Below are 17,716 nucleotides of genomic sequence, written 5' to 3'. Positions count from 1 at the left end.
AAATAATATAATTACACTTTTTAAGTTCATACTTAATTAAAAATAATAATGGACAAGACAAAAATGTTATTTGTAATATTGTATAATTACATTCCGTTAAAAATATAATAATATTACTAATCAATTTCTAGATTAATTTCCAAATAGATAGTCAATAAGTTCACTAAATTAATACTCGATAAATTGAAAATTTCTCTAAAATAATATTATTTTTTTTCGATTTTGATTTGGCTCAATGAAAAAAATCATCAATTTCGATAAGATAATATATTTTGAGAAAGAATTTGCATAAATATATTAGTGAAATATGATTGAATTGTGTTCTATTTTTTCTTAAAATTTAAATACAGTTGAAGTTCATCTCTAACTTTTCTTATTACATTCAAGAGTTATGGTATTGTGTTTTTCGAATTGCACTAGAAAATTATGAAAAGTTATAGATACAATAAGTGTTTCTTATGCATAACTCAGTTTAACCCAGCTCAGTTAGGATCTGTCTGGATTATCTTCAACATCAGGGATCGGAACAGTGTGTGCATGCTACTGTTTCATTGATGGGATCTGAGTTTGTATCAGCTGCGGTTTCAATTATATGTTTAGTTATGAGTTACTGTTTGCAATATGAATTGAAGCATTCTGTTTCTTTCTTTTACCAACATGAACATACTTTTTTAATTTTAGAATGGCCAAAGATTGACTAGTTTGTATCCTTCCATCTTTTTTTTTCCTTTTCTAGATTCTCTATGGACCAATTGAAGTTTCAAATAGATGAAATACTAAATAAATTAAAAGAAAGAAGTACCGGTCAATCTGACCTTTTCGAAATGATCAGTAAATTGGAGCAAGCAAAATCTTGTTTGCTTGTTGAAGGTAAAACATCACTCTTAGTTTAAGTGTTTTTTACTTGTCAATACAGTCTTTATTAATATCTTTGAGTTCAAAAGTGGCGGGGGGCGATGGGAAAGAGACACCAAACTTGGTACATAAGGGATAAAAAATTTAAAGAGTCTAGGACGTAACAGAAGGGTTCAAAAGTGGCGGGGGCGATGGGAAAGAGACACCAAACTTGGTACATAAGGGATAAAACCTACAGAGGTATACAGACAATAGCTACTCAACATCATTCCAGTTGGTACATCAATAAAGATTAGATGATCCACCGTGAACATTCTTCGAATCACCAACATGTCATCAGTAACTATGGAGACGGACCACGCATTTTTTATGCTTATATTGTAAGCCATATTAGGAGCAGTCACATTGAACTCATTCTTCCAAGAACTGAAGCTACTCAAATCAGTACTAGTGTCCGCGATATATACCTTGATCAAGAGGGAGCAAATAGGACCATAACTTAAGCTTACCAAACAAAGGTTCCCTCCCTTTTGTGCTATCCTAGATTCATATCCTTCTCTGATATCAAGTTCAGCTGGAACCATAGTCGTAACAACTTCTTCTTTAGATACATTGAAACATATGAGGGATGTAATGATCTCATTACTCCCACAACGTGGCCGAGTACAACTATCCATGTACCAATACAATACCCCGTTCACATATACACCCTTCTCAAATCTCGTACCAAATTTTATATCAGGTATTGCTTTCAGAGACCTCCACGAACGGTCAGTTCCAACAGTAAAAACTAATGGTTTAATCTCAAATCCTTCGCCATCTTCTTGAAGAACAACCACCTTGTATTCATAGGAAAGCTGGCAAAACCCGAACCCAATTGCAGCAAGACAGGGGGGTGTAACAGAACGAATTTCATACGTATATGGTGGAGTAGTGAAATGCTCTTCAGTCAGAGGATTCAAGACATGGACACGAGCATTGCGACTCCAAAAACAAACAAAACCATTCACAGAATTCACTGTTATCATTCGTGGTACTTGGAATTGCAATACATCGTCTATTGTAAACATGTATTTAGTCTCTAAATCTTCATTAGGATAGTTTGGGAAAGGCCTACTCTGCCATTCCAACGCAGAAACTGAAATGGAGCGTGTATTATCAATCTGATAAAAAACAACTGCTTCATATTGTGAGAAAAATGATGATGATTTTAATATTCTGCACTCAACGTGTGAGTAGGCAAAACTTCCACTATAGATAATCGAACACCACTGCATACATACTTTCTTTATAGTTTCAAACAACTCTTCGCAAGGTACTCTTCGTAATATCTCAACAACAACTTCTTTAGGTATCGAAATGTTGTTGACATATTGCTTTTTCCTCGTCTTTGCGACCTGCATTTCTTTGAAATCATAATAGTTAGCCTACATACAATGAATTTTGAACATGTTACATTTCTTTTGAGTTAGAGGGTACGTTCACATTAAAGCCGCGCGCTATCACTAGGGCTGCAGGATGGGAATGAAGGTCAAGTGGGGGCGAGTGCAATAGTATTCTTACTTTCTCTCGATCACTTCAATCACAGGCCGAGCCAATGTTAGGACTTTAGGGGTTCTAAATCAGTTTTGATTGAGGGTTCACATGTTAATATACATATATTTGTTTGGTCTATGAAAAAGCTAGTGGGTTCGTCCGAACCCATGAACCCCCACCTAGCTCCGCCTCTGACTTCAATGCCTATAATTTGAGGGATAAGAGAAAAGCCCTCTCTCCTATTCAAAGATGGGTGAGAAATGGTTCCATCTTGTCAATAAACTTTCCCCAGCCTTCGATTAACCTTATAATCATAAAGGGTCTTACGATCAGGAGAACTACCTAAGTAAAGAAAAATAGTCTTCTTTCTAAGAGTCGGTAAGTGACTTTTACTCCTACTTGAAACTACTATGTGGCTATTCAGAGTTTTTCACGGCCAAAGTCAAAGGTTTGTTGGTGGCAAGATCAACAACCGCACCTGAACTACCCAGAATTAATCTCTCTATTACGCAAATATTACTTGTTTTTTTTTATAATAAAGAGACATATATGATCCTTGTCATCGTGCCTTTTACGTTTCTTTTGAGTTGAGGATCTACCAGAAACAAAGAACATAATAACCAACAGCCCATCCGATTAATTTGGTATAGAATGATTCTTACAAAAATAAAAATTCTAATTGAAGATATGGTATAATTAAAACATGTATCAAAGTTAAAGAGCGGTATAAAATAACGAGAGGATGACAACAACAAAATAATGTGAATTGAAGCAAAGAAAACAACGAATATTGATAAGTGAACTAGACAACATTCGACTACCTACTAATTACCTTCTATCCTTATCATCGACCTCCAACCATGTTGCGGTAAAGAAACAAGTGAATGAGATCTTACTTTTAATAGAGAAAATAAAGCTAGAATCTCTCAAAATTTTGTTTTTTTTTTCCAATTGACTAGTTCTTTTCATTTGATTTTTTCTATTTTAATTGGGGTTTAATTAAAATAAATTGAAATGAACTAGTCAATCGAATAAAAAAACAAAATAAGAGAGAGTCTAGCTTAATTTTCTCTACTTAGATCTCACTGGATTAGGGTAGAATTTAATTAGTAGATAGTCGAACGTTGTCTAGTTAATTTATTATCATATTTGTTGTTTAGTTTGCTTCAATTCACATATTATATTGTTGTTGTTGCTGCTACCTGATCTCCTATTAATTAGTTGTTTTCACCATGACTTCTTGCTTTTGTATTTTCTTTAGTGAAAATGCACAAGTAGCCCTAATCTATGCCCGAAATCTCAGAGACACATTTATACTATATTAAGGTCTTATTAACCCCTTAACGTATTTTATAAATAATTTTCTACCATTTTTCAGCTTACGTGACACTATTTTCTGGGCCTAGCATGTATTGATATTTTTTTCAAGCTCGTGTCACGTAGGTCGAAAATAGGGTAGAAAATTATTTAGAAAATGTTTAAAGGGGTAATAGGACCTTAATATAGTAAAAGTGTATTTATGACATATTGACATTTTGAGCATAGGTCGGAGGTACTTATACATTTTTCTTTTTTCTTTACATGTCAATTGTCATCTTGATCTTTTTATATGTTTACTTGAACTAAGAGTCTATTGGAAAGAGTCTCTCTACTTTCATAAAGGTAGGGGTAAGACTACGTATAGTACACACCACCATCCTCAAAATCTTTCTTGTGAAATTACACCGCGTATGTTATTACTTTTCCGACTTTGATACTTGTTTTAAACAAACATAGCATGCATACATATCTTCAATTAGAAAGAAAGAAAAATACTTTCTTCAATGTAATAAGAGAACATTTTCTTCAACATTCATTATGAATAATATTGAAAATAACAATATATATACTACTATGTAATGAAAGCAATAATATTCAGATAACCAGTTTATTGACCTAGTTTCGGAAAGATGAGACTTTCCGTATAAGCAATACCACCGTTTGCATTACCATCTACGGGCCATATTTGATTGCTTAATCCAAATGATCCAACAGATATGATCCTATATTCGAATCTTAACCTTGTTGAATCTAATTGAAGACAGAGTAACATTTGATGATCTGAAAACGTATATGTTGGTATGACTCTATCAATTCCGTAGCTTGGTATAGTGAACAATTTCATCCAAGAAGTATCGCCAGGCTTGTCTTGCATTACCCATAAATTAAAAAAACTTTCGTCTTTATAATAAAGACCAAGCATTCCATTCACCATTGATACGCCCACATCAACTTCAATTTCAATGAGCTCGGACCCGTACCTAAATATAATGAGATAACACACGATCTCTGGCAATGGTATGTCTGTATACACAAATATTAAACGAAACTACACTCGACTTTGATGAGATACCAAGCCAATGAAATGCACCATTAACAAATGGCAAAAATTCACCACCATAATACATAGAACAATCCATTCTATCTAATGAAGAGTTCTCTTCGATAATTTTCCATGAACTGTTTTTCAGTGAGAAAATTTCGTTTTTGTTTTGGCCATTTTTGGTCATGACAAACCTAAAGACTTTATAGTCATCACTAATCGAGTCATAACCCAATCCATAAGTACATCGAAATTCATCAGATCCGTTGAATTTTGAATGGGTAAGTACTATAGATTCTCTTGTAGACGGATTCCATATCAATAATAATGAAGGTTGAGGAACATGACGTTCAGTCCAAATTCCGATAAGAAACAAGCCATCACAGCTACAATAGATCTGAACACCATATGATGGATTCGAATTTGAAGGGCAATCAACTACGACGATATCTTTAACAGGTTCAGCCAACGATAAAGAATACGAATAGAAGTGAATACGATTATTATTATTATCCTTAGGCCAGTAGAAACAAAGTAACTTTTGCGACCTGGCTTGATTTTTGGCATGATTAAGATGATTCTTCTTAAAGTGTGGCTGAGAGATTAATGTATTCCAAAATTTTGATACGCAATTGAAACGAATAACTGACTTCACAGGTAGCCTGCTCAAAATGTTCACAAGTATTTCCTCCATGAACAAGATTAGGTATGCCAAGAAACAAAGAGCAAATTAAGATGGAACAAAAAAAACTTATAATTTAAAAAAAAAATACGTCAAGTGATTTTATTTATAACTACTGTATTACAATCTCCTAGTTGAAACAAAATTTATTTCCTACTAGGATTGGACTATTTTTATTTTTTTGGTTTTTGTAATTGTAAAAGGATTTCTTTCAACAGTTTTTTAAAATAAAATATTTCCTTTCCACATTCTTATAGGAATGCTCATATTTAATTAACCTCGATAATTTTCGAATAATTCGTTATATAAATAATCAAACTTTCCCTTTATATATATCTATATACAAGTTCTCAAACAACACGTGAGTAGGGGTGGGCATTCGGTAATTCGGTTCGGTTTTGGGTTTTTTTTCGGTTTTCGATTCTTGTACAATGTGTATATAATATCGAATCGAAATAATTTGGTTCGATTTTTATTATTTCGATTCGATTTTTATTATCTCGGTTCGATTTTGTTATTTCGGTTATTTTAATGGGCCTGCTTAGTTGGGCTTTTAAAAATTTTACAAATTTTTTGGATTGATTTTTCAGCTTAATGGGCTAAAAATAGTTACATCAAAAAGTGTCTTTTGTTATAAACAATTTGTGTTACAGTGAATGTCTAATTATGTGGAGTCCTAGTAGGATATGGTTAGGAATCCTACTTGGGACCAAGTAAGGTTTTCCTTCATTGTAAATAAGATTTGAATATACTGTGAATAAGAGATCTTTTCTCTTCTCTCTACTTTCTTCTTCTAAATTTATATAGGTTCATAACATCTTTTACTTTTTACTTTTTATTTTAAATTATAATACTTATTATTTAATATTAATAATTAATATAAATATAAATATATATTATAATATAATTTATTTCGGTAAATCAAAATATCGAATCACAAAATTACATACCGAAAACCGAATCGGAATACCGAAAAATACAAAAACATATACCGAGTACCGAATCAAAAACCGAAACTGAAATACCAAAAAATTCGGTTGATGTCTCAAATGTAATGAACATGAATAAAAATTAAAAATATCAAGTGAAAAGAAATAATGAACATGAATAAAAATTAAATATCTAAAATACTTTAAATAATGAAGAAGAAAAACGGTTGATGTCTCAAATGTAATATATAATGCAACAAAATATTTATTATTTTTGGTTGAATGAAGTTAGTAATGAAGAGTCATTTCATTTTAAGAAATTATAAAAATAATGACGGCACTTGAATTAGGGTTCATTTTGTTATTGTATTTGAATGGATATAAAAATGGTTTCTATTAATAATAATAATATCATCAACGAAGAATATGAATACATGAAGAAAGGCATTTGAGAAAATAAAATAAATGGCAATAATATAATAAGAAAAGAAATACAATATTTATTTCCCATTAAAAAAATCTAAAGTAAGAAAAGGAAGAGGGAGGAGTTTTAAAAAATAAAATAATGTCAATAATTATTAAAAAGAGGAAAATATAAAAATCGAGTAAAAAAGAATAAAAAAAACTGTTATAAACAATTTGTATTATAGTGAATCTCTAATTATGTGGAGTTTTTGTAGGAAATGGTTATGAATCCTACTTGGGGACCAAGTAAGGTTTTCCTATAAATAAAGGGTTTTCCTTCCTTGTAAATAAGATTTGTGAAAAATCGATGAATCCTGAATATACTTCAAGAGAAAATAAGAAGTCTTTTCTCTTCTCCCTACTTTCTTCTTCTTCTAAACTTATATAATTTCATAACACGTTATCAGCACGATTATTCTATTCTTTAAGAATTATGGAAAAAAACGGAAAAAAGTGCAAAAGAGATCTTGCATAAGTTATGCAATAAGGTTCTTATATCTTCAAGGTATGATTTATCTTTACATTATAATTATTTATGTAACAGATTTGGAGATACCATCTAAAGTAAGTATTTAAAGAGACTTGTCGACTTTCTATACGTTTAATTTTAACCGACTGGAAAGAGAATTTCTTAATTTATTTTAGTAATTAAATAAGCACAATTTAGTGAAAGATATGTTTTCAATCTCAACATGAGGTACGTGATCTATTAAACTATATCTATTAACTGCTAGTGTTGATTGTAAGAAATCATTATTCTCAGTTTTATGTGTAATTATAATATACAATCATATTAATGATCATCAAAAGTGATAAAATTAAATTATTTTGAAGGCTTGAGGTTGAGCCTCATTGTGGGTAAGACGATAGATTTAAGTTTTATCGCACCAAAAGAATAAGACGATCGATTTTTCTCTAATCGCACAAAGAGGGTAAGACATTGGGTTAAACTCCTGATATACTATGATGATAAGATATTGGGTTCAAGACCCGTCGATTTATGATCTAAGACACTTTTATATGGATAAGACATTGTATTTGAGTCTTAATACACCATATTGATGATATAATAATGACTAAAGAAAAACTAATGTGTTTTAGATGAAGAGTCATGAAATTTACTGAATTTACTCCATTACAAAAGTGAATGTTGTATTAGTGCATAATATGTCTGAAAGAAGACAAGTGATTGAATAATTCACAAAAATATGGAATAAGGTACTAGCTATCATAATTTGATAAGCTCACTTCTTTGTGTTCCATTCATGAAGAATGAGAACTTCTGCTAAATGCTAAAATATGGATCCAATCTCTAAAGGGAATGAGGTGTAAGCCACCATGCTAGGCATGAGAAAGATTGCGACCTTGGTCAATGATGTGGTATAACCAAGAATGTCTACAAGAAGACATGTATTATAGAAAAGTTTAATGTTTTAACTTCGGGCTTGTATTGAACAAGAAGTAATGCAATTGAGTCAAATCTATATATAATATAAAGCTGAATAAAATCACGTTGATGTGGCATGCTTCATTGATCAGCATACTATTTTATTTTAATTTTTAGAATTTTTTTTTTCTCTCATTTTTTGTTCAATAACCTTTAAAAACAATTATCCACTTTCCTTTTCATTTCCCTATTTATTCATACCTTCTTAGACATTTTCCTTGGAGTTTCATGTAATTATTTTTAGGAAAATACCTAAGCACCCCCTCAACCTATGCCCGAAATCTCAGAGACACACTTATAATATACTAAGGTCCTATTACCCCCTGAACTTATTTTATATATAATTTTCTACCCCTTTTTAGCCTACGTGGCACTAGTTCGAAAAGAAAGTCAACCATCGTTGGACCCACAAGATAGTGCCACGTAAACTAAAAAGGGGTAAAAAGTTATTAATAAAATAAGTTCAGGACGGTAATAGGACCTCAGTATGGTATAAGTGTGTCTCTGAGATTTCGGGCATAGGTTGAGGGGGTACTTGGGCATTATCCCATTATTTTTTCACATCTTCTTATACCTTTTTGGAGGGTTTCATGTAGTTTTTTCTCTCTCTCTTTCATCTTCTTCCTATTGTTTTATCCATCCATGATCTTTATTTTTGATGTATATATGTTAGCATCCTTTTAAACAGGATAATTGTTATAAAGCTTTTTTATGAAGAGCAAAAGAGGTAAGCTAAGAGTTTATTTTATCTATTCTTGATTAAATTTTTAACGTATGTATATATGTTAAGGATATTACCATGAAGCTTTTTGATATAAGCCAATAGTTTTTATTATTATTATTTTATTATTATCAATGTTATTTAATTTTTTAAAAGATTTTATTTTTGTTTTAGGAAGTTAAGTTCTAATTCTATTCAATATGTCTCTCCCTAAATCTAAATCTGTATGGTATAATATTAAGGTGGGTTTATATATATATATATATATATATATATATATATATATATATATATAATGAAAAAATGGTTATGGATACAAAATTTCAATAATAATGAAAAAAGAAATGCATCCACTTAATTGCAACTCTTTGATGAAAAAGATAATGCAACGTTTCAGAATTTTACTATCAAATGAACTACTTCAAAATTTTAACACAATTTCTCTATTTTTCTTTCTGCGATATTTTATTTTTACCCCTATTTGTTCATTTTATATCTCTTCCTTCATTCTCTCTCAATTTAGTATTACGATATCTTAATTTTTGTCTTTCTTTTTATTTACCTCAATAAATTTAATTTATATATCTTATGAAGATAATACTCTAATTAGACGTTAATTGTTTGCAAGTTATATAGATATTATCTCTTTATTGATTTATGAGAGGAGTTGAAATATGATGTGTAAGCAATTGTTTTACCATTCTTTTGGTTGGTGTCCAAATTTTACCAAAAAAATTAATACTTTAACTTTTCAACACAAATATTTCTAGAAGTTATATAGTGACTTATCATTATTAATTGTATATAAGGTTTATAAATTGTAATTACGTAATAATTAGTTTTCCGTGAATAAAGAAAATATGATTGTCGTTTAAATTTCTTATTGTAGATCACATAGATATATGATGTTACTAAGAATACGAAGTTACTGACTTTTCGTTATTGATTAGAATTATTACTCATCTAACTGGTTCATTGTAAATTAAAATTTTCTTCCAATGGTCAATTTACTCTTTTCACTACAAATTATATGAAAATGTAATTTTATCGGCGATAACATATTTAGAAAGAGAGATTTATCAACTAAGCAAGATAAGCTTCATTCAAGTGTGATTTTCTTTTTGCAAATCAGTAAATACACTCATGCTCATCTCTTTTTGTATTTTATTTTTTATAAAACACTATAATGAAAAAATAATATGAGAGATGGAGCAATATCGTGGTGGACGACTAAGAATTCTATTTTGAAATTGCTTACGAAAATATTTGTAAAAGTTTCTTATTTACATGTAATTATTTGTGCATTGAAGCAATAAATGGATACTAGGTTGTTATAATTATAGAGAAAAATAATAATTAAACAAGCAACTATATAAAATTAAATAAATTTAAATTTAATACAACTAAAAATAAAATGTCCATTTTATTCTTTTTGTTTCTATCACAAAAACTTACAAAGATTATATATTTTTTAATATTTGACATTCACCTTTTCTATGTTTGCGGGATGAAATATTCATGACCTTCTAAAATAGAAAAAATTACAAAAAATAAAAATAAGAAAAGTTATGTATGTGAATATGTATATACTCGGAAAATTTTATAGTTATAATTCAAATAACAAGTGCATGAGATATAACAATATCGTCAAATATTTAAAAGATAAAAGAAAAGTTACCAAGTTTATGTAAAGGTGGAAATTAAAGAAAATAATGGTTTGTAAATTTGTAGAGATAAAATGTAACGACCTGTTTAGTCGTTTTGAGCAGCATACTTCAATTCTGGAAAAACTGGCAGAAGCGACGGACCCCACGACGGACCGTCATGGGCACGACGGACCGTCGCAGGGTCTCGTTTCAAAACACTTAGAAAATCTGAAATTGGGTACTGAAAATCGACTCTCTGAACTTCGTGACGGAATGGCAGGACGGACCGTCACAGGTGTGACGGACCGTCACAGACCCTTCAGAGAAATTGAGTCTCTGAACTCTGTGACGGGCAGCAGGACGGACCGTCGCAGGCGCGACGAGCCGTCACAGACTGCGCAATCCCAGTTTGGGTCGGATTTCTTGATACGTTTTAAGGGACGTTTTTGACTATTCTTGCCTTAATTATAAAGTTAGTGGGTTAATGTTAATAAATCTAATTACTTGGGGGTTAAAAGAGGTAACCTTAAGTTAATTAGTGGGTTATTATCGCTATCTTTTATTCTTAATTATATACTAATTAGGATAAAAGAAAAAGGGTTTGAATAAAGAAAATAGAAAGAACAAGAGAAAGAGAGAGAAAGTTGAACGAGAGAGAGGATCGAACGAGAGGAAAAAACACAAATCTTGGGAAATTGCTTGCTTGATCACGAATCTTCGGTGGAGGTAGGTTATGGTTTTCATGTTATTCGTAGTAAACTCTTAATAGTGAATGATATGTATTGATAGTATTGTAAACCCTGCTATGTGCTTAATTGTATGCATGCATGAACGTGATTATATAATTGTGATTATATTAAGCATGATGAAGTTATTGAATCCCAAATCTTGATAAAAACCTAATCTCTTTTTAATGATGATGCCTTGGTAAGGGATAAGGCTTGATGAACTAAAGTAATGAGATTGATGATGCCTTGGTAAGGGAGAAGGCTGATGAATTGATAGAATGAGATTAGGGGATCGGGTGTCACGAACCGACACGTAGAATTAGGGGATCGGGTGTCACGAACCGACACGTAGATTTAGGGGATCGGGTGTCACGAACCGACACGTAGATTTAGGGGATCGGGTGTCACGAACCAACACGTAGATTTAGGGGATCGGGTGTCACGAACCGACACGTAGATTTAGGGGATCGGGTGTCACGAACCGACACGTAGATTTAGGAAATTGGTGTCACGAACCGACACGTAGATTTAGGGGATCGGAATGTCACGTTCCGACACCTAGTAATAGGGGATCGGAGTGTCACGTACCGACACAAGAGGATTAATGAATATGAGGGAGCGGAGTGTCACGTACCGACACAAGAGAAATAAAGATAATGAATCTTGAAAGATGTTAATATACTCAATCTATTGAATCTAATTCCCAAATGAGTATGGTATTGAGGCTTGAGTCCTCATGTGTGAACTTGACGGTAATTGTTAATGATATAGTACTTGCTGTTGCTACATGTTGAGTATCATAGTTGATTTTATGATATTACTTGGTATATACTGTTTTCTATTTTGAGTTGGCCGATGATATCTACTCAGTACCCGTGCTTTGTACTGACCCCTACTTTTATGTTTTCTTCTTGTTTATTTGTTGAGTGCAGCAAACGTGCCGTCGTCTTCAACTCAACAGTAATTCTAGCCAGTCTTCGTCACACCGGATCTTCAGGGTGAGCTAACGCTTCTAGCTTGGACTGGATCTCTTCTTCAAGTCTTGATGCCTTGAACTTCCGGCATGGACTAGCTTCTTATGTATTTTTAGCTTTTAGAATACTCTTAGATTTAGTAATTTGAAGTAGATGTTCTTGTGATGATGACTTCCAGATTTTGGGGAATGATAAGTTTTGAGTTATAGAAGTTGATTATTGATTTTACTTATGAGTTTAAGTCTTCCGCATTACTTTCTGTTGATATATGTTGAAATGATAAGGTTTAGATTTGGTTGGTTCGCTAACATAGGAGGGTAAATGTGGGTGCCAGTCGCGACCCGGAATTGGGTAATTTTGCTAAATAAAGTAAAATTTTACCAGAATATTAAACCCGCGCGTAGCGCGGTCAAATTCACTAGTTCTATGATAAATAAGAAGTTTACTAATTCCAATACTTTCTTAGTTTGACACGATTGTCTGGGACATCGTTAGTCTATAATGTTTAGACGAATTATGGAAAATTAAAATGGACTTTAATGGAAGAAACTAAAAATTCTTTTAAATGGTGAAATTTCTTATACTACTTGTTAGCAAGGCAAGCTAATTGTGAGACCACCATAAACGAAAGTTGAGCTTGAATTTTTTGCGTTATAGGAACGTATACAGATATTTGTGGACCTAGTCATCCACCAAGTGAATCGTTTAGATATTTAACGGTCCTAACAAATGTTTCTTTTGTATGGTCTCATGTATGTCTATTATTATCTCGCAACTTGATGTTTGCAAAAATGTTGGCACAAATAATATGTGACATGCACAATTTTCTTCAGATTAGTTCATTCAATGATGGGATCACGACTCACCTAAAGGATAACGTAATTGAGAAGAAATAAATCTGATAATTACTTTAGGAGTAATAAAATTGAAATTTAGTCATATAATAGTAAATCAGAAATTTAATAAAGCAAAAGGCACATGGCCTAGTAAACTTGGAGTTTACAAGTACTAATAATTTTATTAGTTGGCATGAATAATTTGGTCATCCCAAAGATGTGCATACTGAGTAATGGACATACATTAAAAAACTAGAAGATTCTTCAAGAATTCTTTTGTTGTTTGTTCTCATGACAAATTGATTGGATCAACTAATGTTGAGATTAAATCTCTAAATTCTGAAAAGTATAAAAGGTGAATATGAGCCCGTTCACCTATCATGTGACATGATAAAAAGATATATTTATAAGATAATCACATGTGCATTTGTTGTCAACATGTAGTTTGACATTCACAAAATTATTTGTGCAAAAATAATTGAGTTAAGAGCACAATTTCAGAATATGTAATCAAGACAATTTATCTTGATAATATTGATAAATACTCAAGATGATGTGACACTAAATGTCTCAAATAGTAAAATTACTGTTTACGAAAATAAAGCTTCATATGTCGATATGAAATACGATATTGCATACAAAAGTAATTGTACGCATCAGACCGATAAATTATGATCAAATTTTCTTTCAATTGATTTATGGTCGAGGACCAAATAATTTTTATCTGATTATGTTAATATGTGGTATATAATCAATGAATATACATTGATGCACAAGGATAGATTCTGCAAAAATTGAGATATATGTTAGTTTGTCTAACATAAGGGGGAGATTAGTAGCAACACAAAAGTTGTAAATACTCCTATTGAATGTCCCTTAAAATAGAGTCTACGACATGCATGAAGCATGATAGACTAATCAATTCTAAATAAAATAATCTTTGAAAAAGGAAGAGGATCAAAGAATTAAAATGATCATAATAAGAAGATAATGTGCTCTTGGGGAGCCTACGACATAACACTTTATGAAACCTCATGAGAAGTTATGTCGTATTGTGAATCAATGCAAAATGATATATCGTTGACGGTATCTTTGATACAATAGCACGCAATATTGAAAAAATTTATTATGATATAAATTCTATGACTATTAAAGCATGTTGGTGCAGAAATAATTATCAAGTGAAAAGTGGAATGGTGCATCTTGATAAGCATAAAGCTTAATTGACTTGCAATTTAGGCATTAGAAGATGTCATACATCTAATATTGAATGTTGTCACTTGACAAAACTAATATGAAAATATCCAATGGGTTCGAAATCTAGCATATACAAGGTTTTGAAAAACTTGTTTATCATCCTCATAAGGATTAAATGGATTCAAAATGCATAGAGCATATACAAGTATTGTTATGCAAGTTGATAACTATAATTGAAACTCTTGAAGAGTTTTGAAAAGGCAACATATTATTTGCTTAAAGAAGTTAAAGTAAGGAACTTGAAAAAATCTTTTAACCCTGAAAGGAAGATTCATAAAAGGAGATAGAAGAAAGCATATTTCATCAAAGTTTTTCTAAACCTATACAATTTTTCATAACAAAAACGATATTATTTTGAGTAATTACTTTTCAAATCTCATTTTGTCAAATTATATTAAACAAAATACAATTGAATAGTACTTTTTTGAGTGCTCAAACACATTTGTATTTACTGATATGATCTGAGATTTGAAGAGTAATAGAAATTAAGAAATAACATATATTGACAAAATAGATAGAATAAGTAATGATCGAATTTTTTTTATTCTATTAAAGTGATTGTAACTTGCAAATCAAAATTGATAGCTCACTTAAAAAGTAAATTAATTACTAATTATTATTTGTTAATATATCATCGAGATAAACACAAGAATTTTTTTTATGAGCAACATAGTACACCTACACGGAATTATTCACAAAACATAAGTAGACAAAACAAGATTATGTGAAGGTGCAAAATAACAGAGTAGACCCAAGAGAATAAACTAAACAAAAAAGAGCCAAAGAACACAAGAAAGAAAAAAAAAATAGACATACAACACCCCAAAACGACCAAAAGAGTTAATGTTGTTGTACTGATATTGTTGATAGCAAAAGAGTTAATATTGTTGGGATGCTTCAAGATCAATTGCTAGTTGTCTTAATAAAAAAAAAAACAGAATGGACAGAGGAAGAGTGCCAAAGGATGCAAATGAACTATAAAAGTTAGCTCTACACCTGCGTTGGGAAGGTAGAGTGCACACAGACTATAATCCTACCTTGGGAAGGTAGAGAAGTTATTTCCAATAGACCATCGATACTAAAAATGATAAAAAAGAGAAAGTAGCAACAAGCAGAAACAACAAGAAGATAATAAGATAGCAGAGGCTAAAGGAACAACAGAGAGAAAAGAAAAGCAATACGCCCAACTACCTATTGACCCTCCACTCTAATTCTCAACCTCCACAATAGGAGGTTCATGTCCATTGTCAAACAATTAGATAAGCCCCAGACATGAATATCCCTATGAATATACAAGCTGAAGCAGTTTAGGATTTTGCAACTTCGTGTGTAAAGGTACTTGGATAGAAGTTCTTTTTACCTTCTGGAAATGCTTAGCATTCTCTACTATGGCAGGAATTTTGGTTCAGATAGCAACAAATTTCCTAAGTAGCAGAAGAGCAAAAAACACAAATTCAAGGATATCTGGCTAACTCTTGTTTCCATATTTTCTTTTGTGATTCCCTCTACCGGTGATGCTTTACTTTCCAAAATAATCAATTCTTCTTCAACCTGAAAAACACCAGACAACATCAACACGACAAAGGTATGAGAATAGACTGGTCTAACAAAAACACAATGACTTGCCTGCCGATGAATATTCTGTTCAACTCGGTATTCCTCTTCTTCTTTAGTGATCTGAGAAACTATCTGAGTTAGCTTATTCTGGAGGTCTCTTTTGAAAGCTTCAACATCTTCTGTTTTGCCTTTAGCTGAACCTGCCCGTGAAGGTGTAAAACAATTCTTGTTCAGCTTGAAGAAGCTAAGAAAAGCAACAATCAAATTTTTGAACTCTTTAGTGTTGAACATCACATAGAAAATCGCCAACACATCACAAAAAAAAAGAGTGGATATCTAAGTGCGTTAACAGACCAAGATTTGATGCTGACTCGCTGCAATTATCATTTCAGGATATAGATGCTATTGACTCGTGGAATTTCCTGCATCCAGTTTAGTAGAAAAAAGGTTCAAATATTTAGCAGTAGGGCAGCTAAGTCTCGATATAGTGTAGTCACAAAATTAAAATGAAATGAGTCTCGGAGTTAGAATGAGAATAGATAGGTTTATATCTGGCCACTAAATTTTCTCTGGTCGACCTAATGTGTCACTTTGATTACTATATTGGAGATATCCGGTGCCCTCAGGGAAAGAACTTCTCTAATAAGACTGGAACTAAATAACATTTTTTCTGCCAAATTAAAGAAATGAGATTTAGAATTACTACCAGTCTACCACAACAGAGAAGAATAGGGACTCCATGTCTAGACTTCGCCAGTTGAACAGCTAATGTGCACAAGTCTCAAAGAAGGGTATATGTACTAGTTCGGCTATAAGACGACCGAATCAATTGAATTCTCTGGATGTTAAACTATAGTACTACTTATTTTACTCCATCAACAAAAGTTGCAGATTTCAGACCATAGTCCAGGCCTTAAACCGAAATACTCGGAGTAAGCTAATCCAGTTCCTTATTTGGCAAATACCAGCATAGACAACTAAGCCATGAAAAGTACCATAAAGTAAGCCTAATTCTACCACAAAATACACGAAAAGGGTAGGACTAATGCAGTTCATTATTTAGCAAATTTGATAATTTCAAACTTTTCAACCACAAAAGAAGAATCAAATTAACCTAATTCTACCTCCATGCATCTATACAAACAGCAAATAAATAAACTAACCTAGTGAATACAATCAAGAATTTGTACAGAACTTTTCGATCTATGAGATGAGTAAATACAAAAAAGTAAGAGAAGTGATTTTTTTAACCTTAAAATGGCTATTTCGATTCTGAATCTAGAGAGCTAACAAAAGAGTATTGAAATACAATCGAGTAGAAAACCCACTGTATCGGAGTTCCCTACGGCTGGTTTGCCTGGTTCGTTGTTGAGGACGACGCAATAGTGGAGGGGTCTTGTTCGTTGACGATATAGTGAAGACGAAGAAACGAAATCATATGTTGGGGGTTTCAATAGTGGCTGTCAACGGAGAAAAGCAAGAAAGAAGGCCGCGTTTCGTTGTCTTTGGTGGTTTCACGGTGGTTCTGTTTGGAGGTAGACGAGGAGATAAAGGAAAGGAGGAGCGAGGACGGCGGCTAGGGTTTTCCGTTCAGGGTAAAGATGATGGGGATTCGTTGGTGGTCTCGGCTGGGGAATAGAGGAAGCCAGTGGATTTGGTTGTCTCACCGGAGTTTGGCGAGAAGAGAGAAAATCGGCGGAGAGAGTGAAGGGTATTTCTGT

The 17,716-nt window shown here is 32.2% G+C and overlaps 1 protein-coding gene and 1 long non-coding RNA gene across 5 annotated transcripts; both read right to left on the bottom strand.

Moving 5' to 3' along the window:
- Positions 1-884: 884 nt before the first annotated feature.
- LOC101259525 (F-box protein At1g52495-like) lies at positions 885-3,327 on the bottom strand. Of its 2 annotated transcripts, none has more exons than XM_069291446.1 (2): positions 3,224-3,327; positions 885-2,252 (listed from the first exon to the last, which is right to left on the bottom strand). In XM_069291446.1, exon 2 carries the CDS (start codon positions 2,130-2,132, stop codon positions 1,029-1,031), a length of 1,104 nt encoding a protein of 367 aa, XP_069147547.1. In that variant the 5' UTR covers positions 2,133-2,252; positions 3,224-3,327; the 3' UTR covers positions 885-1,028. The 2 variants fall into 2 exon arrangements, with proteins under 2 accessions (XP_069147547.1, XP_004253483.2); XM_004253435.2 differs by having other exon boundaries at positions 885-2,260; positions 3,224-3,300.
- A 12,166-nt stretch (positions 3,328-15,493) lies between these two features.
- Positions 15,494-17,463, bottom strand: LOC101252145 (uncharacterized). Of its 3 annotated transcripts, none has more exons than XR_011212256.1 (4): positions 17,324-17,462; positions 16,350-16,417; positions 16,065-16,195; positions 15,494-15,989 (listed from the first exon to the last, which is right to left on the bottom strand). It is a non-coding gene; the product is annotated as an uncharacterized lncRNA (long non-coding RNA). The 3 variants fall into 3 exon arrangements; XR_011212255.1 differs by having other exon boundaries at positions 17,247-17,386; XR_011212254.1 differs by lacking the exon at positions 16,350-16,417 and having other exon boundaries at positions 17,324-17,463.
- Positions 17,464-17,716: the final 253 nt, after the last annotated feature.

The sequence above is a fragment of the Solanum lycopersicum genome, chromosome 11 (assembly GCF_036512215.1).
Source record: "Solanum lycopersicum chromosome 11, SLM_r2.1".
NCBI lineage: Eukaryota > Viridiplantae > Streptophyta > Magnoliopsida > Solanales > Solanaceae > Solanum > Solanum lycopersicum.
Note: the sequence above shows the minus strand (reverse complement) of the source record. Positions and strands in the feature narration are given on the sequence as shown.